Source organism: Corvus brachyrhynchos, unplaced genomic scaffold, assembly GCF_000691975.1.
Source record: "Corvus brachyrhynchos isolate BGI_N302 unplaced genomic scaffold, ASM69197v1 scaffold115, whole genome shotgun sequence".
NCBI lineage: Eukaryota > Metazoa > Chordata > Aves > Passeriformes > Corvidae > Corvus > Corvus brachyrhynchos.
The window spans coordinates 10,187,987-10,213,320 of NW_008239553.1; the positions used below are offsets into that span (position 1 = coordinate 10,187,987).

At 47.7% G+C, this 25,334-nt stretch overlaps 1 protein-coding gene across 4 annotated transcripts in view; it reads right to left on the reverse strand.

The window, feature by feature from the left end:
- The window catches only part of PAPLN (papilin, proteoglycan like sulfated glycoprotein), a 54,336-nt gene that overhangs the window by 562 nt on the left and 28,440 nt on the right, over nucleotides 1–25,334 (reverse strand). For all 4 annotated transcript variants that reach the window (XM_017741804.1, XM_017741802.1, XM_017741803.1 and 1 more), the window contains 24 exons: nucleotides 24,551–24,611; nucleotides 24,153–24,255; nucleotides 23,146–23,276; nucleotides 22,690–22,813; nucleotides 21,885–21,965; nucleotides 20,714–20,886; nucleotides 20,015–20,138; nucleotides 18,786–18,912; nucleotides 18,046–18,111; nucleotides 15,804–16,011; nucleotides 13,908–14,084; nucleotides 12,464–12,620; nucleotides 11,749–11,835; nucleotides 10,913–11,216; nucleotides 10,673–10,790; nucleotides 9,854–9,983; nucleotides 7,986–8,637; nucleotides 7,081–7,218; nucleotides 5,570–5,694; nucleotides 4,712–4,850; nucleotides 3,154–3,291; nucleotides 2,383–2,510; nucleotides 1,710–1,818; nucleotides 402–577 (listed from right to left, as the gene is read on the reverse strand). In XM_017741804.1, the coding sequence (XP_017597293.1) occupies nucleotides 402–577; nucleotides 1,710–1,818; nucleotides 2,383–2,510; nucleotides 3,154–3,291; nucleotides 4,712–4,850; nucleotides 5,570–5,694; nucleotides 7,081–7,218; nucleotides 7,986–8,637; nucleotides 9,854–9,983; nucleotides 10,673–10,790; nucleotides 10,913–11,216; nucleotides 11,749–11,835; nucleotides 12,464–12,620; nucleotides 13,908–14,084; nucleotides 15,804–16,011; nucleotides 18,046–18,111; nucleotides 18,786–18,912; nucleotides 20,015–20,138; nucleotides 20,714–20,886; nucleotides 21,885–21,965; nucleotides 22,690–22,813; nucleotides 23,146–23,276; nucleotides 24,153–24,255; nucleotides 24,551–24,611 (3,776 nt within the window). The remainder of the gene's footprint in view (nucleotides 1–401; nucleotides 578–1,709; nucleotides 1,819–2,382; nucleotides 2,511–3,153; nucleotides 3,292–4,711; nucleotides 4,851–5,569; nucleotides 5,695–7,080; nucleotides 7,219–7,985; nucleotides 8,638–9,853; nucleotides 9,984–10,672; nucleotides 10,791–10,912; nucleotides 11,217–11,748; nucleotides 11,836–12,463; nucleotides 12,621–13,907; nucleotides 14,085–15,803; nucleotides 16,012–18,045; nucleotides 18,112–18,785; nucleotides 18,913–20,014; nucleotides 20,139–20,713; nucleotides 20,887–21,884; nucleotides 21,966–22,689; nucleotides 22,814–23,145; nucleotides 23,277–24,152; nucleotides 24,256–24,550; nucleotides 24,612–25,334) is intronic.

A 25,334-nucleotide genomic window follows, 5' to 3' on the forward strand; every position in this document is an offset into this window, starting at 1 on the left:
GAGATGAGTTTCAAGATGAAACAGACACCTCTGGTGAGATACAGGAAGAGAATGCAGGTTCCAGGGAGAGGAGAGATTACTCTACCTACCCTCTATGTAAAGACAGCTGGAGGGTGTCTGAAGTCCAACTACAAATCATGCAACCAACTATGTGGTCAACCAACTATGGCATTTTGGCCTCAGGAAGTTAAACAGGCTCCCAGTGCCCTGGTCAGGGGGTGTTTCCAGCATCCTGCTTTTCTGTCCATAGAAAGCAGGGCTCCTGAGGTAGCACAACCCAGAGGCTCCTGCTGCTCCCCAAAGCCTGAGGCTGGTGCTGGACTGGCACACACAATGGGTGCGACAGTGGCCGAGGGCTGGGCACTGTGCCGGGAGAAGCAGGACAGCCGCGCTGTACTCACTGCTAGGCCTGCTCCTCAGCACCTTCACCTCCGTGCTGGCACTGACAGAGCTGCTGCTGCTGTAGGCACTGCACGTGTAGGATCCCTCGTCAGCCTCCTGGACGTTGCTTATAGCCAGGCTTCCATCCTGGGACAGGTGGATGTGGCGGCCATCCCCCCGCATGGGAACTCCGTTCCTGTGGTGAAAAACAAAATGTTTCACTATTGCCACCCATGGGGGCTAAAGGAGCTTCCTGTGCTCTTTGGAAAATGCTGTTCTGTGAAATGGATGAAAAAAAAACAGCAGGAAGGAAGAAATCTTTTGCACAAACTGGCCCTACAACTGGGTAACATGAGCCTGAGCAAGTCTGCATCCGTTGCCCAGTGTCTGTGTGGGAGGTAGCTGTGTCTGTGTTTGCCCTTTCTGCTAGCGTACATTCTTGAGGTTTGAGGATCTTAGCACAAATCCAATGTGCCTTTCCCTCTCTCCAGGTTGTGGTCTGGCAGTACTTGTTTGGCTGGCATTGATAGCAGCACATATTGCTTGATGAGCATATGGGGTAGTGAACAATGCACCCTCTCTTCTCTCCCTTTAAGCTCTGAAACATGCATCATTTTGTTAGCTCAAATGCCAAACTTATGTATGGAAGAAAAGCTCTTGGTATGAGATGGCCCGCTTCAGTCCTAACCCTTGGAATTTCAACACTTAACCAGTCCATATCTCTGGATAGTTTGTAAGAAGGCTCCAAAGCAGAACTGATTATTTTCAAACAGGAAAAACAACCTTCACCAAACATGTGCACAAATTCAGAGTTTCCCAGAAAACTATCAAGATAAGAGGACACAGCTTTTCACTTTAAAACGCTTCTAAATCTCCTTTGCTCCTACTTGACAGTAAACAGAGATAACTGTTGCAACAGGAAGCTAGGAGAAGAGGGCCTATAATGTCTGTGAGGATTAGGCAGAGAGGGCTTTATAAAAAGCAACTAAAGATTTTCAGCTGGTTGCTCATTTTAGTTCTTGTTATTTTCATGTTGCTAGTTTTCCAGCACAGTGTCTTTCTGAACTCCATGAAATCTTAGTTTAACGTCTACTTTCCTCCTTATTTGGCTGGAACATGAACTTGATGACCCCCACACCCCACAGGGATCTTGCCCAGGATTTTTGGGTAATATCCAAGTTGTTTTAAGAAAGGGTAGGTGATACTAGTTGTGGCTGATAACTGTGGTCTCTGCCATTCCTGGCAGGCACCCTGCATTAGTATTCAGAGGATAAATGATGAGGTTTGGGAAGAGAAGGAAAAGGAAGTTCCGCCTCATTTTTGCTCACCTTGACCACCTTATATTCACATTGTTGCCAGTCACTGTACAATGAAGATGAGCAGTCCCTCCCTCAGGTACCGTGATGCTTGGCAGAAGACCAGTGATCCTCAGCTCTCCTAGACCAGAAGGGAAATCATCACTAGCAGGAAGACAATGCCACGCTCCCCCTGGGAGTAGGAGCATTCCCTCATGGGAAAAGTCCAACACATCCCATGATGAGCTACAAGCCCCTGGGCCTTGAAGCAGCATGTTTGAAGCTGGGCTGTTGCTGCTTTGAGGAATGTGGATTTCCTAGGACTTTGGCCCAAGAAAGGACAAGTAGCAGAGGCTTCCAAGAGCTTTTTCCTCCAGCTGGACACATGCACAGAAGAACCATCTCCTTAGTTTCTCTTGCTTTTATATTCACTCCACAGTAGTGTCCCAGAAACAAGGTCCTGAGAGTCACTCTTACTGTGCCATCACTCCCTTTTCCCAGCTGCCTGGAGCACCACGATATGCTGGACACAGGCAGATGACCATTGGGTAAAACAACTCACTCCTCCCTTGCCCTGGAGATGCCTATTAGACATTAGGTGTGAAGCAAAGAGGCATGGCCAGAGAAGGAATCCACGCTGTCCCTGCACAGCCTTCCCCGTTTCCCGCTCCTGTGCACGTGTGCCGTGCTTCCACCCATCCAGTACCTAGAGGTCGAAGCAGGACCTGGCGCTGGTCCCGGTCGCGTCCGTTGGAGGCGATGCAGGTGAAGAAGCCGATGTCTTCAGAGCTGACCCGGCTGATCACCAGGGCCCCGTCCGACTGCTGCCTGTGCCTGGGGAGCAAACCCAGAATGTCCCCAAGCCTGTGCTTGGGGCAGGATGGGACTCCAGCCAGCAGAGACGAAGCTAAGGCTCGTGCACAACTTTGTAGTACCACTCAGCAAAGGTTTAGCAACACAAATGCTGCAGGGGTTGTAGTGCAACCCTTAGTCCTCAAGTCCCAGCACTGATGCTGTAGACTCTGGAAAAACTTGCTGCTAGAGCAGATTTCTGGGAGCAGAGTGAGGGGAGAGCAGCACCAGTAGCTGTGGAAGTTTGTTGCAGATGCCCTGATCTCTCTCTGCTGTGAACCTCTGCCCTTGCTCACTGACCAGCTGGTTTCTGGCAAATTTGCTTGCCATGTGTTCTTTTTCTGCTAACCTTGTAGCTGAATAAATTTGAGCCCTGGCTCATTTGTGGACCCTGTGTCACAGCTGTTCCCTCAAGGGTTCAACATTCAAACTTCCATCTGTGAGGGAGGGAGGACAGGGCAGTCCAGCAGTACAGCCTGGCCCTGATGGAAGAAGCTACGCAGCATAAAGCCAGACAGACCCTTGCTGCATGGCCAACAGCTCTGTTCTCTCAGGGAGGAGACAGGGAAGGAAAAGCAAGGAGGAGGCTCTTCTCGTGAACAGTTGGAGCCACCTGGGAGCTCACCTGGGAGAGGAGAGGGGCTGCCCATCTTTCTGCCACTCGATGGTGAGAGCTGGTGATGCTTCTGCTGTGCAGGGCAGTCTGACTCTCTCCCCAACATTGGCCTCCACTACTGTGGGCTCGCTCTTATCCATTTTCAACCTGCAAAGTTCACAAGCACAGCAAAAGATGTAGAAACTTCCTTGCTCAGCATGTGACCTTCAGCACAAGGCTTTTTTAATCACAAGCCTTACTTTTTGCCTCCAACAGCAAAGGGAGGTCTCTGCACTCCCATCAGAGCTCTGATGCTTGCCATTACCAGCATTCGCTCCCAATATTCAGAGAAGAGCAGCCTCCATGAAATCCTGCTCCAGTTCAGCACAGCATGGTGCTGCACTCCTGTCAGCCAGCTTAACCCATTACAGACAGCAACCCTCTGGTTCTTACAGCAACCCTCTGGATAACAGCTGAGGGAGCATTAACAATGTGAACACATGGCAAACAGTACAAAGTCCTAAATAGGGCACTGAGCAAGCTTCCCTCTAGGTGCTTATCTGGCACACAAAAATGAGCCTTTTTAGGGTGTGAAGAGCCTATTGCAATCACCTGACTGCACGCAAGGTCCGGGAGTCGGTTGTCCACTTCATGCAGCAGAAATGTTGAGGCCAGGTTCTCATCACTCATCTCCTCATGTTCTTTGCTGTCTTATAACTCCAGCTAAACACTGTCTTAGAAGGGAACTAAACCATGATGTTCCCACACTTAAATAAGATGTCATCTCCCCTACCCCCATTCTTTGACCTGAATTCTTGATTTCAAAACACAAAACTAAAGAGCCTTAATTCAGTGTTCTTAATTCAATGAATCACTTATTACGGCTTTTAGGCAGAAGCAGATCTAAGGAGATCGCTGCAGACTGCAGCAAATTGACTGGCTTTTAGGTTGTAAACTCAAAAAAAGAGAGGGATCAGATAATGGCCCTATTTAATCTGGAATCCCAACATGCTGCATTTAAGGCAAAAATAATTTGTCCGCTTTTATTTCTAGAAGGGGTCTAGAAGCAATAAAAAACCACAAAAGAAGCTACAAAATATGCACTACATGAGGAGACAGTTTTGGGTCAAGCCGGTTTGTTCACAAAATATTTGAAATTAATTAGTGGAGGCTGAAGTAACTGAAGTTTTTTTCAATATACATACATCTATTTTGTGCTAGTTAAACAGCTCCTATTTGCTTTGTTTTTTTCAGAACAGGTTTCTCTTTCTGCCTACACTAACATGAGCAGCTGATGTTGCCCTGATACTTCTTTTGTTTGAACCCAGCTCCTTTGCTGCCAGCTTCCTGTGCATCTTTGCTCAGAGTATGCTTCTTTCAAGAGACCCTTGGGGAGGGCAGAAGACAGCTTGCAGCTGGGATCTTCTCCCGTTCCCGTTGTCAGCAGTTCAGTACTGCTTGCTTCCCAACCGTGCCCCGGAACAGCTGACCCAGGACCTTTCCAATCTTCAGCTTTTCTACATGAAGAGATGCCATATGGTTCATCATCTGGGCACGGTGGACAAACTGTTGCTGTACGTGAACTTACCTGTACGTGAGCTGCTGATGCACAGAGGAGCCGGATGCCTGCACAGCCTGCCTGCCTCTGGATAACCCTCGGTACTGCTGATCTGCCTTGTGAAGGACCCGACCTCTCTCACCCTCTGCCAGAACAGTGCTCTGGTGCTCTATTCAAAACAAAATGCCATATGTGAATAAAATGTGACCTCTTGCATAGGGTTTCTGTGAGCTTGGGAGAGCTTGCTGAACTGAAGCCAAAGAGCCCTTCAGCCATCTGCTTTCTGGCTGGCTAGTGCAGTAAACCTGCACTGTGTATTAATGAGAGTCACAGACCTGCAGGCCAGCAATTTTAGACTCCTTTTTCTTCTCTGTCAGTGAATACGTTGCAACATCCCTTAGGCCATAGTGCCTTCTGCCCCATGTGCCATTGCTGTGACAAAGCACACTTCAGAGATTGAAGGCTACATCTTTTGAGACTAGTCTTTCATATTTTTTTGGTTTTGTTTCTGAAATAAGGCACATTTTTCAGAACAGAGAATCATTTGTTACCCAGCAGGACCTGTTTGGGCAAAACACAAAACATAAATGCACCAGCAGTTATGTTTTGGATCAGGAGGCAGCTGATGGCTGTCAGGGAGGAAGACATACTCGCTGAGCGGGTTACAGGCAAGCCACAGCTCCAGCTATGGGATGGCCCTGCAGGGAAGGAAGTATTTTAGGCCTAAGGCTTTATCATGAGGCAACACCAAAAGGCACCCTACTGCCTCCACACTCCCTCTTGGCAGCAGAGGAAGTTTGCTCCTGCAGCTGGCTTTATCGAGCCTGTGGTCAATAACCATTAATTGCCCTGAGCTACCTCTCCGGTCCTGAGCAGAAGATAATTCACCTGTGATCTGTAGCTGAATCTGTCGGCTCTCCATCCTCCCGTCAGAAGTGAGGCACGTGTAGGTCCCAGCGTCCTCGGGCTTGACGTGGCTGATCACCAGGGAGCTGTCGGACTGGTAGGTGTGCCTGCAACAGGTGTGGGGAGCGCTGCCCCTGCCTGGCCACCCACAGCAACCGGCCAGGGCACAGCGGCTGATGTTATGCAAACCATCCCCATGTAGTGCCCTCCCTGGCTTGGATAACAACAAAGCCCTGCTGACCACAGACAGCAGTCACAGGCCGGGAAAACAACTGCAGCAGAAAGGAGGTCAGGAACAGAGAGGAAAAACTAGATGGAAAACAGGGAACTGCTTTCAGTGACCCTCTCCCATGAGGAGGCAAACAGCCCTTCTAGGGAGGAGCTTGAGTCCCAGCAGTCAACTGCAAACAGAAAAGCATAACTGGGCTTTTCTTAACTGTGATTTTCATAACACAAAGGGACTGACTGGCTCCAGACTCTTGCTGGAAAGAGACTTCCCAGGAAAAACAGGTTTAAAAGTAGTTAAAAAAAAAACCGTGCCAGAGATTTCTAGCCACAGGAACTCTGGGTTATTAGGCTGCAAGTTTCACCCCCAACTATTGGCTTAGTGCTGCCCCAAGATGAACCCAAGAGAAGCAACATTTTTCTGTCTCACTACCCACGTCAGCTTCCATCAGTGCCTTCCACCAGTGTTATGGGACAGCACTTGCTCTGCCCCATAACTCTAGCCAACACCTCATTACTGCTGCAGACTGTTTCTGTTTCTGCTATGCACAGAGCAGGTGGACAGTTCATGCCCTTAGATGAATATGTGGGCTTCTTTATTTCTTAAAAAAAAAAAGTGTGCTGGTTGTGGCTGGTATGGTGTTAATTTTCTTCACAGTAGCCGGTATGTGGCTGTGTTTTGTATTTGTGCTGAAAACAGTGTTGATGTTTTCACTACTGCTGAGAAGTGTTTACACCAAGTCAAGGCCTTTTCTGCTTCTCACCCCACCTGCCAGTGGGCTGAGGGTGCACAAGAAGCTGGGAGGGGACACAGCTGGGACAGCTGACCCTGACAGACCACACGGATATTCCATACCATATGGCACCATGCTCAGCATGTAAAGCTGGGGAAAGGAGGAGGAGCAGGGGGAGTTCAGAGTGATGCCGTTTGTCTTCCCAAGTCACTGTTATGTGTGATGGGGCCCTGCTCTTCTGGAGACAGCTGAACACCTGCCTGCCTGTGGGAAGTGGTGAATGAATTCTTGTTTTGCTTTGCTTCCACCCATGGCTTTTGTTGTATCTTTTAAGCTGTCTTTATCTCAGTCCATGGGTTTTCTCAGTTTTTCCCTTCTGATTCTCTCTCCCATCCCACCAGGGGTGAGTGAGCGGCTCTGAGGGGCTGAGTTGCCAGCAGGGGTGAAACCATGACAGTCCTTTTTGGACTGCATATTTGGCACTCTGCCCAGCAAGGAGCCCATCTGCTCTACAGTGAAGGGAGCTAAGCTCACCTGTCAGAGGAGACCGGGCGGCTGTTCTTCATCCACTCCACTCTGGAGAGGGGAGACATGCCTGTCTTGCAGACCAGCTGGATGTTTTGTCCCACAACTGCTGTCACAAGAGAGGGCTTGGCTTCCTCCAGGATTGTTCTGAGAGAGAAAGTGATTCCATAGGCACTTCTGCTGCCCTCCTCACCTCTGTGTCCTCTCATGTGACTCTACAACCACAAGGCAAAGCACGACCAGCTGTCCATTCAGCTCTGAGCAGACGCACCGGGCAACATGGGGAGCCCCCTCCTAAGAGAGCAAAGACTGCTCTGGACAGACTGAATGCTACAATATTTCCTGGAAGAAAGGCCTGTAAAACCCTCTCTTCTGAAGGAACGAGATTCAGCTCAGCAGACAGACACAGATCCAGTGCAGACATGTTTAGATCTAGCTCTACACACTCCTGATTTTCAGGGTAACACTGTCTGGATCTTGACTCAAACCCTACATCTTGAAAGTCTTTCCTAGAACACCTCATTGCTGCTCTATGCAGTGCTGAGATAAAGGCTCTGAAGTCAGAGAGTCAGCTTAATCTGTTGGCCAGAACAAGAAAAACACCTATCAATTCTCATTTACAGTGTAAGAAGGCCTCCCAGACAGAGACCCCAGGATTCTGCAGTCTTTTCACACATCATACTTCAGTGCAGTCAGAGACTAGGGAGCATGCAAGGAAAGAGATGGTAGGTAACATCAGGGCATGAATAACAATGACTTGATTTACCAAGGGGCCACATGTGTACTTAATCCATCACATGGTATTCCCAGTTAGCTGGTCCCAGCTGGGACAACATTTTCACTCCAGAGAAAGCTACACTGATGCTTCACAATGAGCTGGCAGAACAGGGGAGGGGGTGGGTGGAAATCATCACCTGTGCAGAGATTGTGCTGGGAACAAGTCTGCAGACTCCCGGTGCCCAAATCCCTCTGTCATGGAAACATCTGCTCCAAAAACTTCACGCCACTGCTTGCCTTCCCGGGGCAGCACCTGCTGGCCACTGCTGCTCTGCCTGTCCGAGGGCCCAGGCACTGCTGTTTCCCAGGGGCGCAGCTGGCCCAGGATGTCCAGTCTGCTTCGCTGGGTGCCCCAGCGCTGGCTCTCCAGCACACCAGTCCTTGGCAAGGACTCTGGCAGCATGTCCCTTCTCCAGCTGTCCTGTCTGTGGCTGTATTGTGTGGGGTGTGAAGCCCCATAGGTTCTTCCTTCTTGGCTGTGACTTGCAGTCTCTCTTGTGGGTGATTGCTGCTGACCCTGAGCACGTCCTGTATGAGAATTGGAGCCAGTCTGCTGGTGTTGCAGGGCTCCTGTGCCAGGAGAGGGCTGGTGCTCCAGATGACTGACCCCCACAGAGCTGTGGCACACTCTCATGCACTCCTCCTCCGAGGCAAAGCTGTTTTTGTTGCCCTGACAGCCGCCATACCAAAACCGGTTGCACTTGCCAACAACTCCCACAAAGTACCAGCGAGTGGTCCAGTTGGTGCAGGGGCCATGGGCACTGGGCAGCAGGCACGTGACAGGGTACGCTACCAAAAAGAGTGGAACAGAGGGAGATGTGAGGGTCACAAAGCACAAAGGTCCAGGGGCTTCAAGCCACCTGCCTAGGTGATCCATCTGATGGCTCTGTGGGCAGAGGGCAGGTGGGAAAGTAGGACACCTGGGTGTCCTTCCCAGCTGTGCTTTGAAACTGAGAAACTTCTCACATGTTTTTTTTTTTTTTTTGCCTCAGTTTGGCCTCTGATGGAAAAACCATCCTTGGAGACATTTCTGAATCTAGATACTAGACAGATGCTTTACAGCCTTGCTTGGAGAACTATGCAACTGCAAGGCAGGCTCTGGGGCTTCCTCTCCTGCAAGGAACACATTTGCACATTTCCAGCCCACAAAGCAAGTGGCTTAGACCCAGCTGTGGAGAAGACTCGTGCATCACAGAATACCCCTACGCACTGAAGTAAAGAGGAGCATGGCCCAAGGTGTCTACAAACCCAGAGCCACAGGTATCACAGCCACATGCTGACAAACACTGGATGCAGGGCTCTGGCTGCGAGGTGCTTTGTCAAGCTGTGGCTCAGCAGAGAAGATCCAGAGAGCCTTCCCCAAGGCTGCACTGCAGGGATGGCCACTGAGCAATCTCTGTGCTGCAGTAGGAGGGCAAGGCACTGCAGCAGCAATGTGTCTACCGAGGGTACAGCTAGGCACTAAAGGAGCAGAGATGTTTTGCCCAACAGCTCTCATGTCCTCATAGCACAGCAGGCACTGGATTAAACTTTACTGGCTGAGGGCATCCATGCAGCCCTGAGCAACCCCTCCTTCCCCATGTAGTTCTCATTCCTCCCCTGTCCACAGGCTGTCTGAAGGCTGAGCACTGCCCTGATTCCTCAGGGGATCCCTACTCCTCCTAAACCTGGGTAATTAATTTGGAGCACTCCAGGCTGCATCAGAGTGTATTCTCAGGGACAAACAGCTCCCAAGTAGTCCTACAGACTGAGATCACACAAACACTTCTGTCCAACTATCAGCAGAGAACAATAAGAATTTCTGTGGCAGGTGACAGACCTGAATCCTCAGGCTGCTTTTCTACACTCCCTCCAAGCTTCTGCTGCCCCAACCACCAGGTAGAAACTCTCTTCAGAGAGATAATTTACTACATTTCACAGAGAGCAGAGCTTCTACACAGGAAGCTTCTATATGCTACCGGACTCTTTCTGTGTTTCTGGACTAAGAAGCCAAAGCATCACTTACGGTAGTTGGGCCTATTGAGACATCCTTCCCCTCGAGGACCTGAGGCCGAGGCGACGTTGTCAAAACAGCAGCCGTACACGGAGCCGCGGCAGTCGCCCGAGGGATGCTGCTGGGACAAGGCTTGGCTTGCCTTGGAGACAGGAATGGAAAGCCAAGAGTTATCCTCACACATGAGGACAGCAGCACAGGAAAGACACTGTGTGCAAGGCATTGGCTGCACACAGCCCACTGTTAGAGGCACCGCTGTTTGCTTGTTGCCTCCTAGAGGCTTTTGTGCTGGGAAGGGGTGGGAAACCTGGTTGTCAGCCACGGAACCGGGGCTGCACTTCTCTGCAAGACACACCTAAAAAGCCCAGTAGCAGGCCAGTTCCTATTGCTAGCACCAACAAGCACCCCAAGCTATGGGAGGGATCACCTCCCTGCCTTGAATTAATCTGCAGAGTTGACAAACAAAAGCAATTAATAGAAGCCATGTTTTTTCCATTTTTTTTTTCCTAGAAATTGGATAGCAGTTTTCCGACCAGCAGAAATTTCATTACTCAGGATTATTCAATCAGCTCTACATAGGATGGCCTTCTACTTCTCAGACATCTCCCCACCACCTGCTCTGTACCCTGCTTATAGAGGACTGCAGGTGGATACTCCAGACTGAATAGGAGCAAGGTGGGCCAAAGCGCTTGATGCCATGCCTAGAGCATTGGTTCCTCAGCATTACTGGCAGAGATGAAGCCCAACAGAATCCACAATGTGAATCAGCAGGGTCAAATCTGAATCTTTGTATCTGATAACGCCTAAAATGCAAAGAGCTTTTGTACTTACTGCTGGAGTGGTCACAGTAGGATGATTTTGTCTTGTTTGAATGTCACGGTAATATTGTGGGCATCCCATGTTGTTTGGGCCCTGGGCAGCCGATAGTCTGTCAGGGCAGCAGCCGTACCTACAGACAGAAGGGCTGCAGTAATACCTGGCCTGCCCAGTCAACAGGCATGGGCTACAAGTTTCAGGAAGCCCCCAGGAAAGGCAGTGCCTCCCTGCTCAGGCCTATCTACTTCCAGCTACCTGCTTTGGTGGCAGGTGCTGAAAGGACAACCTCTCCCCAAAGGGCCCGATGCCGGAGTGTGCCCATCTGGACAGCAGCCGTGCGGGCTCTGGTGGCAGTCCTGGGAGCTGACCCCTGCAGGGGGGTCCTGAGAGAAGCTGAGCCGATAGGAACGTGATGAGTGTGACTGGGGCTCCCAGTGGACAGGAAACAAGTTGATGCCGTGGTCTTTGGTGGATGGAATGTGCTGATTCCCTGAGGTACTATGGATCATGGTGTTCCCAGGGAGCATCCTTCCCTCATCAGAATCTGGGGAGAGAACTCCTTAAAGTATGCAGGTGAGCATCAAAATCTGGTCAGTTTTCCTCCTCTCTTCTCTCTTTCACCTGTCCAAGGCTACCAGCAGGATTTTCTGCATCACCTCTAAGGGTGTCTTCTGGCCCATCCTTCCCGATCTGGCTGAGGTACTTTGCTCATTGCCCTGACCATTCTTTCTGCTGTTCCATGAGAAACCACCTGTCACATTGCTGAGGTCCCTTCACAATCACCCTTTCATGTTCCTATGATCTGCTTTGGACATCAATTCTTCCAGCCAGCACTTAAGTCATGCTGACAGAACCTGGGATCCATATACTGTACAGAGTCTTCTGCATGGATAGATTCAAATACTGCTTACTATTGGTGTAAAAGAATCTAGAAAGAATTTTGACAAAGAATTTTGTTCCTGACTTCTGGAATTTCTAGGAGCCCATGAAAAAAAATTAGAGAAATGAAAAAAAGAACAATCCCTTTCCCTACCACACCCTATTCCAAGTACCCATCATCAAACCCCCAGATTAAAAAAATTCTTCCAAACCTGGGGCAGGGCTGTTTGGGTAGTAACGTGTCAGCAAGGACTGGCGAGTGACATTGTATCCCGTAGTGTCCTGCATACTGGGGACCTCTGCAAAGAGAGACATACACAACAGGAGTGCAGTTAGTCCAGCCCTATGCTCTAATAACTGCAAATACATCCAGGAGTCAGCAGGAGATAACAGCTGATGAAAATGTTCCTCTTGTGGAATAGCTGCTAAGCAGCAATTGGATTCGACTGAATTGTCAGGACAAGCGACCTACAATGGGCAGGCAGACAGAAGTCAGCAATGCAGCTCTGACATGAAGAATAGACACAGACAAGAAGCAAAATGTTCTGAAGAGTTGTGACTCCTTTAGAGCCAGTACACAGAGGGATGAGAGCTGGCTATAGTTTTTAGCTACTGAGCCTGCCCAAGTTACCTTCCTTCTGGACTGGGAGTCCTGAGATCAGTCTGCAGCACACACTGGATGAGCCATCACAGAATACTGGATTCAAAATGGACACACACCAATGTTGTTCCCAAGCCTGTTGCATACATTTTAAACAGCGCAGGTACTGGGACTCTGAAGATACTTTGTGCTCATAACCATGGCAAACTCACAGGATGGAGACAGGAAGGCAAAATGCTGAGAACATAAGCTGCTGCAGAGCTGGGAATTTCTACTCCTAAGCAAAAGCATGTTGGGAGAAGAGGATGTGCAGCAATACCACTCACGCTGTGGCAGGTAGCAGGGCTGTGCGTTGCAGCTACCCAGGGTGGCTGGTTTCTGTGGCTGGATTGCTTTGCATGTCTCAGGACTGTAGAATTTGGAGTCGCCGTCAGCACAGATGACCTGGCGTGTCCGGATGCCTGAATCGCAGCTCTTGGAACACTTGGGCACAGACACAAGGCAGTGAGTAGGCAGCAAAGGCTGAATGCAGAAACCCCACAGACCAGAAGTGGGGAACAGCTGCATGATTAGCTGCAGGCTGAGCACAGCTTCCTCCACCAAGACAAAGCAAACAGTATTTCAGCTGGAATCATCTGAACAATTAGAAAACCATACTTTAAACCATTTTACCACATGTTCCACCCAGCCCTGAAGCATTAGGCTCTGTGCCACACTCAGCCTGTAACATCCAGATGAGCTGCTGTTACCCACAGTGGTGTGTCAGGCAGCTGGAGAGAATCATTTCAGCCTGAAGGCACCTCAGTTCTCTGGGGATCCACCAGCTGTGAGTGGGTCAGTTTGCATTCAAGAGCAACAAATTACAACTGGAAAGCCAATGAGTGGCTTTCTTGTAAGCAGCTAACTGGAGTTTGTCTCACTGGAAGCTGTGGATGAGAGGGAGCAAAGAGCAGTGGCTCAGAGGAGGGCATAGCATGAGGTGTCTGTGTAACCCACATGGCTCATGGCAAGCTCTATAAACATTGGGAGAGTATTTCTCTAACTCAGAGAGGCAGATAGGAGCTCTTCTGATATCAGAAAGTCAGGAGAAAGATCAGATTAAGAGATGAAACTTCTCTAGCTGTAACTAAAACTTGGCCCACATCTCATGAAGAAGCAGATGTAACATGTTTTAGCTCAGAACAAGCTGGTCTGGCTAGCACAGAAGTGAAAAAGTGTGTTTGGAAGTCACCTGATGCATTGGATCTACCTGTATCTGTACCCCCCAACACTTTTCCCAGGTTGAACAGAGTCTGGCTTCCACCACAAAAACAAGATTAATCCATCTGAAGCACAGTTTATCTGAATAATTACAAAAATGTATTTTAAAGCATATCACCAAGTGCAATGACCAGTCCTGAAGCCTAGAGCTCTAAGCCACATTTGGCCAGAGAGCTGTTCTGCTGCCCACAGCGATGGAGCAAAGAATTGGGAGTAAGCAGCAAGAATGGATTGTTTGAGCTTATTGGCTGCATTTTGCCACTGTCACTGAAACGATAATCTCCCCTCAGAAGGATTTATTTTTGTAGCAGCTGCATACAAAGCAGGCATCAGATTAACTGGAGCATTACCACTGCCAGTTACAACACAACTGTGAGCCAAGGGGCTGGTAATGAAGCAGTACTTGCTCCCAGCCTCAGCCAGAGTGCAGACTGCACGGATCAAAGCTTGTTTGTGAGGAGCATAGCAACACAATCAGTAATTTCTGAGCCATGACAGTGAGGTGCTCACCAGACCCCAGTCTCCAACGTGCCAGCCGATTTCCTGGATGCAGTTCTCCTTAAGGCAGGGCTGGGTGGCTGATGGCTTTGGCTCCATTAGACAAGCGAAGTCCTGAGCCTGAGAGCCCTGCTGCGTCCTGCAGGTGACAGTCCGGGTCTGGACTCCTTCCCCACAGCTGGCTGAGCACTGCAGAGAGGGGCCCAACAATTACAAAGAAGCACCTGGTTTCCTCTTGCAGTTCCAGGCTGGGCTCCCTGTCATTAGAGCAGAGCACCATTTTGGGACTGCCTGAAACAACCAGCTATCATTAAAATAATTTTCTGGGGTGGGAGTTAGCAGAGTAGGTGTTTATACTGTAGAGGAGACAATAAGGCATGGGAGCATGGGATAGGGTCTGGGAGATCTGGAGCTCACTGGATGATTTTGGCCTAGTCATATAATTACTCTTGATCTCTTCCCAAAGGAGATGTGGAGGATGAATTTAGAAAGATATCAACACTGCAGAATACCCCAAGAACAAAAAATGGTTGAAAATATCTGGAAACTCATGTTATTTGCATCTGATTAAAATCAATCCAAGGTAAAGAATTTTAGGGAAGGTAAAAGGTTAGGTTCTCATATTACTTATGTCTTTTGCCTGAAGACCTTGTGCTCTATTTTTACAGCATGGAGCTGTGACAACTTCTATACTAGTTTGTGACATTTTCAATGCCCTCTTAAATTCACAGCAGTGTTTCCTGGAATCCAACCTACTCCTACATGAATTACTAAGGTATCTTACAGAGAGCATTAACTTGGGGACAGTCTGAATCACTTCAGATGAGCTTCCCAGCTGAGTTTCAACCATTCATTTACCAGAGCAACCTTTTAACTCTGAGAGTATACGAAACACAGTCACTTCTGAGAATCCTGGAATGAATCACTTGGGAATCAGTTTGTAAGAACATGACTCTTGGTGCCTTCCCCAAATAGTGCTCTTACTCCACAACCCCAAAGTCACACCTTACATCTCACAAGGTGGGGGAAAAGAGGGGGTGGAAGGACTTTCCAGTCTAGGTGATCATGTCTCGAAGTTGCATTTTTTGCTGTTGCGCAACTCAGACAGTCTAAGTACAACCACAAAATTGCAAGTCAAATGTTGCAAGCATGCATGTACCTCTTCTAAAAGAGGAAAATTCACCTGTACTTCAGGGACTGAGTAGACATTCTCTTTACTTTCTAAGCCCTTGGAATGTAAGATGCCTTCTAAAAGCCTATCTGGCTGCACTGAGCACACACAGTTTGAGCCATTTCCACTCCTGCAGATATAAATGCACACAAGCATCAAAAACGCACCATATGGCTGTGTTTGGAGAAGCCCTGTGCAGACACACAGCAAACAGCAGGTCACCAGTGTTTCGAGAGTATCTTGGGGTTGTGATGGTGGTATTGCTGTTCTGGGCTGGTGATGCTGAGGCAGCAAAATGCATGGAAATAATCAGCACAGGCAGAAGCCATGAGCTCCTGTTTCACAGAGGAGGGTGTGCTACTGCACATCCTCAGTTGATGGACAGCAGCTCTCCTGCCCACCCTCCACCTTTGCCAGGCCTGGCTCAGAAACCAAGCCAGTGCCAGGTGTGGGGGGTCTGATAAAAACACAGCAGTGGGGAATGATTGGCAGAGCAGAGAAGAGAGAATATGCAACGAGAAGAGCAGAGGTGCAGGAGCATGCACAGTTTTGAGGAACAGGGATGTGTTCATAGGAGGGCATCAGAGGCAGCAGGGGCAAGTTCTCTGTACACCACCTATCCAGGGACACGTGCTTTCTGTAGTCCCAGAATAGGAGCCTGTCTCTTTCTCCCCAGGCTTTGGCAGATCCGCCTCCAATAGGTGCCGAGAGGCTGTTACCTGCCCGGGGGCACTGACCTCGGACCAGGGCCCCGTGCTCCAGCTGGCACACTGCCTGACGTTGCAGGGCTGGCTGCGGCGCGGCTGCTGGGCGAAGGCCATGCACTCGGCGTCATCCACCACCCCCTGCGAGCTCTGCCCATCAAAGGCCACGCAGTACACGGAGCGAGTCTGGGTGCCCCCGCCACAGGTAGCTGAGCAGGATCCCCACTCTCCCGTTTTCCACCTGCAGGTCACAGAATCAGCCAAAAAAAAATGTAAGCCCAGCCAAACTGCCAGGGGGCACAGAAGAGTCATTGCCACATTCCTACAGAAATCAAACAGGGATGATGCCCCTTTGCAGAATAGAATCAGAGGCGAGTTCCCATTTGACCAAGCATGCCCAGCTTAATTGGCAATGCAGAGCATTAGTCCCACTCCAGAGAATCCATCTACAAAACACTTGTTTCTCTGGAAATGCAGAGCTCTCTCCCAGAAGGGGAAGATCTCTCTCCATGGGTTTTGGTCTCCTGATGTCTGCAAAAATGTTATGCCTGGAATAGAATATCAAAGAAAAAGTAAGAAAAAGTTCAAAGTAAACAATCCAGATCAGCTAAAAGAAAAGCTACCACAACAGCCTAAAACCCCACACTATACACTCCAGACATTATCAGAAACAGTAAAACCAAGCCAAGTCCTCACTCTGCCTGCAAACCATGCCAGACACTCTCAGAAGTTCTTAACTTTTCACTGACAGCCAGTAGAAAGCTGGTTTATTCCTCCCATCAGTCAAATTCTCTAACTGTGGCATGCATACAAAAAGCCCACAAAAACGTAAATAGATTTTGTCCTGTCTTTGGTTGCTGAAGATGCTGCAGAAATGATACGCACTTGCTAACAAGAGGAATGTCCACAAAACAATCTGTTTAGATGCTAAAATCTCTGCCCATGGCCACTCCAGCTTCTCAGAGCTAGCCAGGTAGCTGGAAGCACAGCTTGCATGGCCTGGCTTCAGGGATAATATGATGTTTCATCCCCAAATCCAGCATGTAGTGCAGTCCAAAGGCACTGGTTGTGGAGGGGTAGCATCATGGTGATCTGCTTTGCCAGCTGCTATGTCCCCTTGCAGCCAGGTAAGGCCAAGCCAGGGAGTGAAGCCAGTTCATGTTTTCTTCCCCAGCATTCCAGCTACTTCCCTAGTCTGGTCCTTAACCACCCCTTAACCGAGTTTCAGCCAGACAATTCACATTCACATCCTAACAGGAATTCCACAGCAGACTCTGCCATGGTCAGCTCCTAAACACACCCTTCTTTATTGCTAAAGATGCAAATGTCAACCCAAAACTGAATGGCCTTCACTATAAAATGTTTCCTTTGGAAAGGGAACAAATACATTCAGTAGAAGCCATTTACAATGATGTGGTTGCAGGGCTTATAACAAATTAATTGGTCAAGTTTTTTCAAAAGCTCCAGTGGGAATAACTCCCCCCAACACCTGTATTCTGCCTCCTATAAAGCAAATATACCATTTTGGAAAGGTTGTATCAACCAGATGGGATCATCACCTACAGCTTCCTTCAATTGCGAGTCAAGACATCTCTGACGCTTGTTTCATTTCCTTTGTAAGACAAGGTCAACCATAAGGCTGGGACCCTCATCAGAGGGCAAAAATTGCCAGTCCTAAGCTATTAACAGCTTGCTGGTGGACAAGTGTTTTGCTTTTGATACTTTTAACTTCTCATATCTCAGTGTACATTACTGTATCTGTCGCATCCTTGTACTCATCACACCTTACAGGCTCTTTTCTGCCTGCTATAGGGCCCATGCCAAAGAAAGAAGAGCTTTTAAGAAACCCTAAGGCTTTCGCTACAGCATGCTGGCCAATGTCACAATTGCCCAATCGATCATGCTCTCTTTTCATTTATGTTCTTTTTATATTTCTTGATAAGTAAATTTATTTTTAAAAAATCTTCCAGGACTTCTTTACCCTGATTCCAGAGAAAACATGAGAATAAGCAGCCAGAAGCTATGAAGAAATTGTCCCCTTCTCAGTCCACTAAGAATCAAGTTTCCAGAGGCACGAGCAGCCACCGAAGCAAAGCTGCCAGCCAGCACCCTCCACCACCACTTTCACTGGCAAGAATCAAAAGCAAAGCAACACCCACTTCTACCACCAGTGCCAAAGAGGAAAGCCCCCACGGACTTCAGCGGGCAACTAGGTGGAGAGCAGAAGAGAGCCGCTGCCTCCCTGTGCTTTCTGTAACTTCCTTCTCCTCGTTACCTCTTCATCTGAGAGCTCCGAGCGCTGCTGTGACTCCAGGCTTGCGGCAGGTAGATGTAAGAAGTCCTTTATATATAGAACAAAGGTTTTAAAGAACTTAAAACAAGTAGCTACAGGCTAACGTATTCAGAAATGCTCCCAGGTGCCCTCTCACACACACCAGCACTCTCAGAGGCCTCCACTGATACACAGATATGCAGCTAATGCTCATGTTACAGCTCTGGATGTGCATTAAGAGCCAAGTGAAGCCAGCTGTGAGGGACAAGGTGGAAATGGCTGGGTGAAAGGGTTTGAAAATGCCAGAGAATGAAAAGACTCCAGGATTCATCCCTTTCTAACAGAAAGGACACTGGGAATGCAGAAATGACATAAAATGGCACCAGCTCAGACCTTCTACTCTATCTTTGTAGGCTCCAGCTCAAGAGAAGAAAAGCCAGAGAATCTGTTTCGTATCTCCTACATGGGCTAGACAACTGTCTTCCACAATCCTGTTTTGGAAGGCAAATTTAATTGGTCTACAGAATGAACACAGGACGTATTAAGCCCTTTCCTTGTGCATACAGACATGCTCCTCACTGTGTTATTATCCCCATCTTTTGTCTTTGGCTTTCTCTAAGAAGTGAAGTACCTCCTCGGAGAGAACCATGCTGGAGGGCAGAAGTGAGAGGGTCACTCTTTTTCTCGGTTCCAAAAGCACCTCGAGAAGAAATCAGAGTCCAGAAGAAGGAAAGAAATTGTACCGTTTTGTCTGGGGACAAGGCTGATGACCGCACGTCCGGTTATTGTCTGGTTGTGGTTTATTCCTGCACATATAGTCCGGATAAATTTCATTGTCTATGGTACAAAACACCAAGCGGTACTGGAAACCTAGAGGACAAGCAAGAGAGTATCTGATCAACACAAGCTACCCAGGACTAGGTCTGCAATGCACTGGGGCTGGCAAGACAAGTTTCTAAAGTCATGTAGAACCCACATCTGTCCCAGCCATTCTGGAGAAGAGACAGGTGCAGTTCTCTGTCTCTCACTATATGGACAAATGATGCCTTCCCACAGTATAGGATCCTACGGGAAGAGCAAGGGAGACAGCATAGTTCTGTGTAGCTGAGGGGAATTTTCCTGTTATATTATGGATCGGGGCCCACAAGGGAAGTGCCCTACCCATAAGCTGCTCATGAAGGAGCCCTGCAAGATGTGTGCAGTGTGCAGCAGAGCTGGGGGGGTCTCCTGTTAGACTTTAAAGGTCAGTCTTGTGAAGACTGGATATGGGAGCAAAACTTGCAACTCTTCATTCTTCCTACAGGGTTTGAGTGCCTAGACAAAGACAATTTTAGCACCTACAATGTCAGTATGGCAAAAGCTGCCAAAATGGCCATTAGAACAGAAGCCCAGAAGAGGCTGATAAGAACTCTATATACTAATCAGCTGGAGAGGGTTTTTTTGTTTGTTTGACTGAAGTTTTTTGGTTTGTTTTTCTTTTAAGCTTAAAATCCATGATGTTGCTCATGGAGGAATCTGTAAACTGAATATGATGGGACACCCCAGGAGATCTGACAGTCCTCTTGGAGAGAGGGAATCTTCCAGGCTGTAGCAGAGGAGAATGATGTGATTCACTAATGTAGGCCAGGTCTCTTTGGAGAGGAGCTCTCAAGTGGTTGAAAAGACTATGAAGACCTGAAGCAAAACAAAACAAAGGCTATCTATGAAGATTCTTAACAGGTCCTAGTAATATGTTTGAGGACTAGGGAATGGAAAATAAGACAGAATAAGGAATGGGGCACAATCCTGTTGTGATTGTGATGCATGGCCCTCCCTTGACAAAACCTTAGCAATACACTGCAGATACCTGTGCTGCCTTCCAGCAGAAGACTGCTGGGAAGCTGCTGCAGAGGGCAGCACACTGTCACACTGCCTGCAGGGTGTGGCTATAAACCCCACACCAGCCACCATGGATCAGGTCCTCTCACCTTACCTCCTCCACATTCGGAGCTGCACTCACTCCAGGAACTGTAGCTCCAGCTGTAACCCGAGGCCTGTCCTTGCAGAGGCAGGTAATACTCATACTGTACCCCTGTGTTTGGCTCCTGGCTGATGAGCTGCAAAAGCATGGGAGGAAATCAGGGAAATTACACTTTTCATAGCATTTCCCCACCATGTCTGAGGGTTTGAGCTGACTTGCACCCCTCCCTTTCGAGAAGCACCAATTCTCTGCACTGTATTTTCTCCTTGCCTTCTATCATAATCTGGAGAGCATTATTTTTCAGAGAAGGGAACATTAATCCCTCTTGGCTTTAGAAGTTCCAGCTGCTCCTGGCACAGGAAATATCTTTCCTGCCCTACAGCACAGTATAACAAGCAGTGTCCTGGAGCCTGTCCCTGCCCCAACACCATTTGGTGCTGACTCTTGCCTCCCTTAAAGTCAGAGCCCAAAGGAATAGGCAGGAAACCAACATCGAGCCTTGCACTGCTCATTTCTGGGCACTAGAACGAGACCAGCAATAAGTGCTATTTCTGCAAAAAACCACCTTGTTCTAGCTTGAAGGCCCACAGCCTTGTAAGATTCCTGAGGGCCCTGTTACATCTTAAGTTCTTCCCGAGTGGTACCCACCAGCGCATTCCCACTGCGCAAAGCGAGAGCAGAGTGTCAGCAGGGGAAGGCACAGCTGCTCACCTCAATGACAAGAGGTTCTGTGGTGGGGCCCCGGGCATGGAGGAGCTCTGGTGCCACATCACCCTCCGAGCCACGGTCATAGTGCAGCACCGTGCTGGCCACCTGCAGCGCCCGGCTGAAGTCAATTGTCCAGTGCCCGTTCAGGTAATACTCCCCTCGCACATTCTTGACGGCTGGACAAACCCACATGTCAGAGAAAGAGGATCATAACTCCACAGGGTTGCTCCTGTTTCCAATCAGTACTGTGCCACAAGCAAATGAGGGTGACCATCATCCTCCATCAATGCTGACCTTCCCTTCCTGGATGGCTTTTTTAGCAGAAGCTGCTCCACATTCAAACAGTGGTTCTTGCCAGCTTTGCTGCAGATCAAGCGCTTTTTTGCTGCACAGCCAAATGCCTCCAGCATATTCCTGCCCTTCCTCTGCATTCCCCACTGTTACTTGCTGGGGCACAGCTGATGTCAGCTTTTGTCCTGCTTGCCATTAAGATGTGGGATTCACACTCCAATGCCTTTACACCACTATCTGGTTCATCAGATACTCTATTCAGAAAGCAAGATGTGTGCTGAATCCAGTTTTCTACAAAGGAAAACATCACCAGACTGATCTGTCCCAAGAGCTGAGTGATGGAACACTCAGAAAGCAGAAGAGTATCTTCTTTCTCCACTGGAATTTCCTCAGCCCTGCCCAGAAAGCTAGGCAAGGCCTTTTCTCCCTCCTTTTCACCCTCTGCAGAATGACCAGAGTTTGAGGCTGTACAAATACCCATAAGTAATCTATGGGGAAAAGAAGCCCACCCCAGACTTCTAGATGGCAGGAGTAGGTAGGGTTTGCATTTACCAAACAACTGAAGTCATAGCCAAATTTTGCTATATCAACTAGACTCCTTTTAAGTTACAGGCAGGAAGTCTCGATGTGGTTTGGGTACTTTTATTCCCCACTCAACAGCAAGATCTCCACAGGCGAAAAAATGAGGTAAATGTGAAGCCCAGAGTTGTGCATCACTCACATTTCAAGGATGCTCAACATTTAGATCCTGATATTCAGTTTTTCACTCTGCCATATCAAGCCCTCAAGGTAAACATCCCAAACCCCATACCTGAAAACCAGATTTTAGCATAATGGCTGGAATCCAAATGGACTGACACACAGATTCTGATATCAATCATACCTAGGAAGTTCCTGCTGGGCATAACCTCCTTAATTTGGATGCTTGTGGCTCCCATAGGGATAATAAAGATTTGATTGTAACCTGAAAAAAAAGGGGGATTATTCAATATCTGACTGTGGATGGCACACAGCACCCTTCTGTGCCAAAGATGCTCATGGTTTCATTGGTGCCTGAACAACTAGATGAGCTTTTTGTTGGTGACATGAAGCATTTCCATTGTCACTTTAACTGCATGCTGAATAGCCTCAGCCTACATTATCCACAGATCAGTCCATGTGTAAAAAACTCCAATGACACCTCAGAAAAGTCTGGTTTCTACATTTTAAAATCTTTGGAATTTCAGCAAGAATCATATTGGAGTTCAACATAGAGACATGTGACCACAAGTGCAGTTGACATCTTTAATTTTTTCAAAATTGGCCAAATGCAGAAGATGCAGTCCCATTTCTAGCCCTGTATGTGTCCTGGTAGGGCTATCAAGACACTGGACAGCCTCACAAAGGCGGTGTATGGTGATGTCATTATGGTGCATTTATAGCACCTGCTGGAGAGGGAGCAGGGAAAGACACCAGCATCACAGCAAGTACTTCAGTATGGACACAGATTAAGGAAGCGATTCCCAGGATAAAGCCAACAGTACCTTTTCTGATGTTAAGGTCACACACCATACACATATTTCAAGTGAACATCCAAGCATGCCTATAACAATCGCATGAGCAGGTGTCCCCACCAGCCCTTGTAGCAGTTGATTTTTGGTTTAACTCTCTCCTTCTCACCTGCCCAAACTACCTAGGATCATCTGTACCTTTGGGGAGGCTGGCCACATCAAAAGTGCCCTTCACACCATAGCAGGTGCTGCCATCTCCTCCACACTGCAGGCACTTGTCCTCCTTCTTGGCAGATTCCAGCATATTATCACAGCCAACAGCCTGTCAGAGCACAGGAGCATTAATAGGAATAAACTGTAATGACAGAGGAAAAAAAACAGGCCAAATGCTGAACACATCTATTGAGAAAGCCTAAATCTAGGGAGCCTGGAAAGCCAGGATAGGGCAGAGGAGTTGACAGAGAAACAACAAAGCTGAAATCTGCTATTTTGCATCCAGAGCCAGATAAATGCTGTCCACATGCTCCTCAGCACCTTGAAACTGAACGATTCACCTTTTCTGATGCTATTATGTAAGGTCAAGTAGAACAAAGGGAGGCAACAGAAAGATTGACAGACCCAGTGATGAATGAAGGAAGTAACAAAATAACTAACCTGACAAACTCCCTCTACACAGATATCTCGCTTGCCAGGTTCACAGGTAGTCCCATCTACCACTGCTTCCTTGTGCCTGTAGTAGAAGTTTTCTCCCTTGGGAATACAGTTTAACTCACACTTATTAGGTGCTGGCAGGAGAGAAAAAAGAAACACTATATAATAGTTTGATACTGCACCAGGAGCCTAGTTCTAGATCACAGGAGCAGAGACAGAGGGGTGGACTGATTCTAAGTGGCAGATATTGAACGAATTTCTGAGTCACAAACTGCTGGAGGCTGGAAAAATACCCTGGTAAAGCCTCACTGTATACATATATTTCCTCAGGGGACATTGGTCTAAGTGGATATTTGGTTTTTCTTTAGTAGCATTGCTCTTCTACTCCCTTGGAGTACAGGGCTTTCAAGAGTCAGAACAAGTGTTGATACAGAATTGTTATTTTAACAATCAACAAAAAACCCTTTAAATCCATCTTTAAATCCCTTATAATTTGCTAACCAACTCTGAATGATACCATATCAAAGCTCAGAGCAAGGACCCCTGATTCCCACACCTGCCTTCTGAGATGGTTCCTCAAGAAAGCATGGGCCAATTGAAGAGATGTCACATTTTCTGAAGCACTCATTAATTATATACATTTGCTTCTCTTGTTCCCTGCTAATGTTCTTTTGCCAATATTGGAAAATACAGCAGAACTTCTGCTCCTCTAATACTTCAGAACCTAGCTGCAATCAATTCCAGATTTCCTTGAGCAATGTTTCTGAAGGAGTGGCTGTTACAAGAGACAAGTACGTATTGCTGCAATGCTGTCTCTTGGCCCATGCATCCAGTGTCTTCAGGACAGCAATGCTTTGCAGCTGGCAAAAGGATTTTTTCCATGCCAACTCCTGCCCCCCACTCCCACTAAGGAAGTACCCTGCAGGGATACTACAGTAAAAACATTAGTCACTTCAAAACATACTGTTGATAGGTATCAATGAAGTGTAACCCCACATGTTTATCATTACCTCCATAATATGGAAGCCACTTATATTTCTTGCCTTGGAATTCTGTCCCATCAAACTCTGCACACTGCTCTGCCCGGAAATCCCGGGAGCCTTCCGGGCAGTTCTGTTTGGAAGAGAAAATGTTTGCATTGGACTATTATAAAAAAGGAGGAAAATAAAATGTACAATAAAAATTTGGGGTTTATTCTTATTCCTCCCATTTAAATTGGGGCATAATTCAGTGTACTTTTGAAGGGGTACTGTTAATGAACTGCATCCACCAGTGACATCAGAGAAACAGGAACTAATGATCACATCTTCTTTCTGATGTTTGTGTCGGGAAACGTCAGAAATAAGAATGATGTTTGTGTGGGGAAAAGAAGCAACAGGCAAGAAAACCCAAAACCAGAGCACTATACCTGAACATTACATGACCGATAGCTTCGTGACGGTCCAACACAACTGGAAGGACCTTCTGTCCTGGAAGACAGAGAAAATACATGGAGCTCTCTGAAGAATACACAAGCAAAAAGTCATCTCATGGCAGACGTTACAAATCACCTTCACACCAAGCATATCACCCTCACAGAATTCCCTGAAATGGCAAAATAACCAAAATGCACTTCTTCACCACTAAAGCAAGCTGGCATTTTCTAGTGGTATTTTATGCTATGGTTCATGTTCTGGCATGAATGAGACACACACCATGAACAACTGCAGTACATCTCTTCAGGGCCATGTTTCAACTAAATAATGGAAGCTGAGATTTTAGTCCACTGTCCACCAGCAAAGGGTCGAGGTGTCCATACAAGAAAGAGAAACATGTTATGAGCAGCAGGAAGATAGTGGCCAATTCAGAATATCTTTGTGCATCATCTATCTTGATTTTTTTGTGCACAATAGGCCCCTTACTAGGAAGAGCTAAACATGCCTTTGGAAAGTGTGCAACACCCTTATTCCCAAATATTTCAAATATTTCAAATGCAAATCCTTGCCTCTAAGTCCAGTACTTAAGAGAAGTAAAGGAAGCAGAAAGAAAATGATCCTAGCTGAGAATTATGGAGAGTAACAATTATGAAGGAAATTGATCTAAAAAGTCAATCAATGCCTAACACCTCAGTGTTCCTAAAATGGAGAGACAGACCTCCAGAGATTCTGGCAAGTATAAACCATAATGGGCAGCCTTCAAAAGAGACCTTTCTT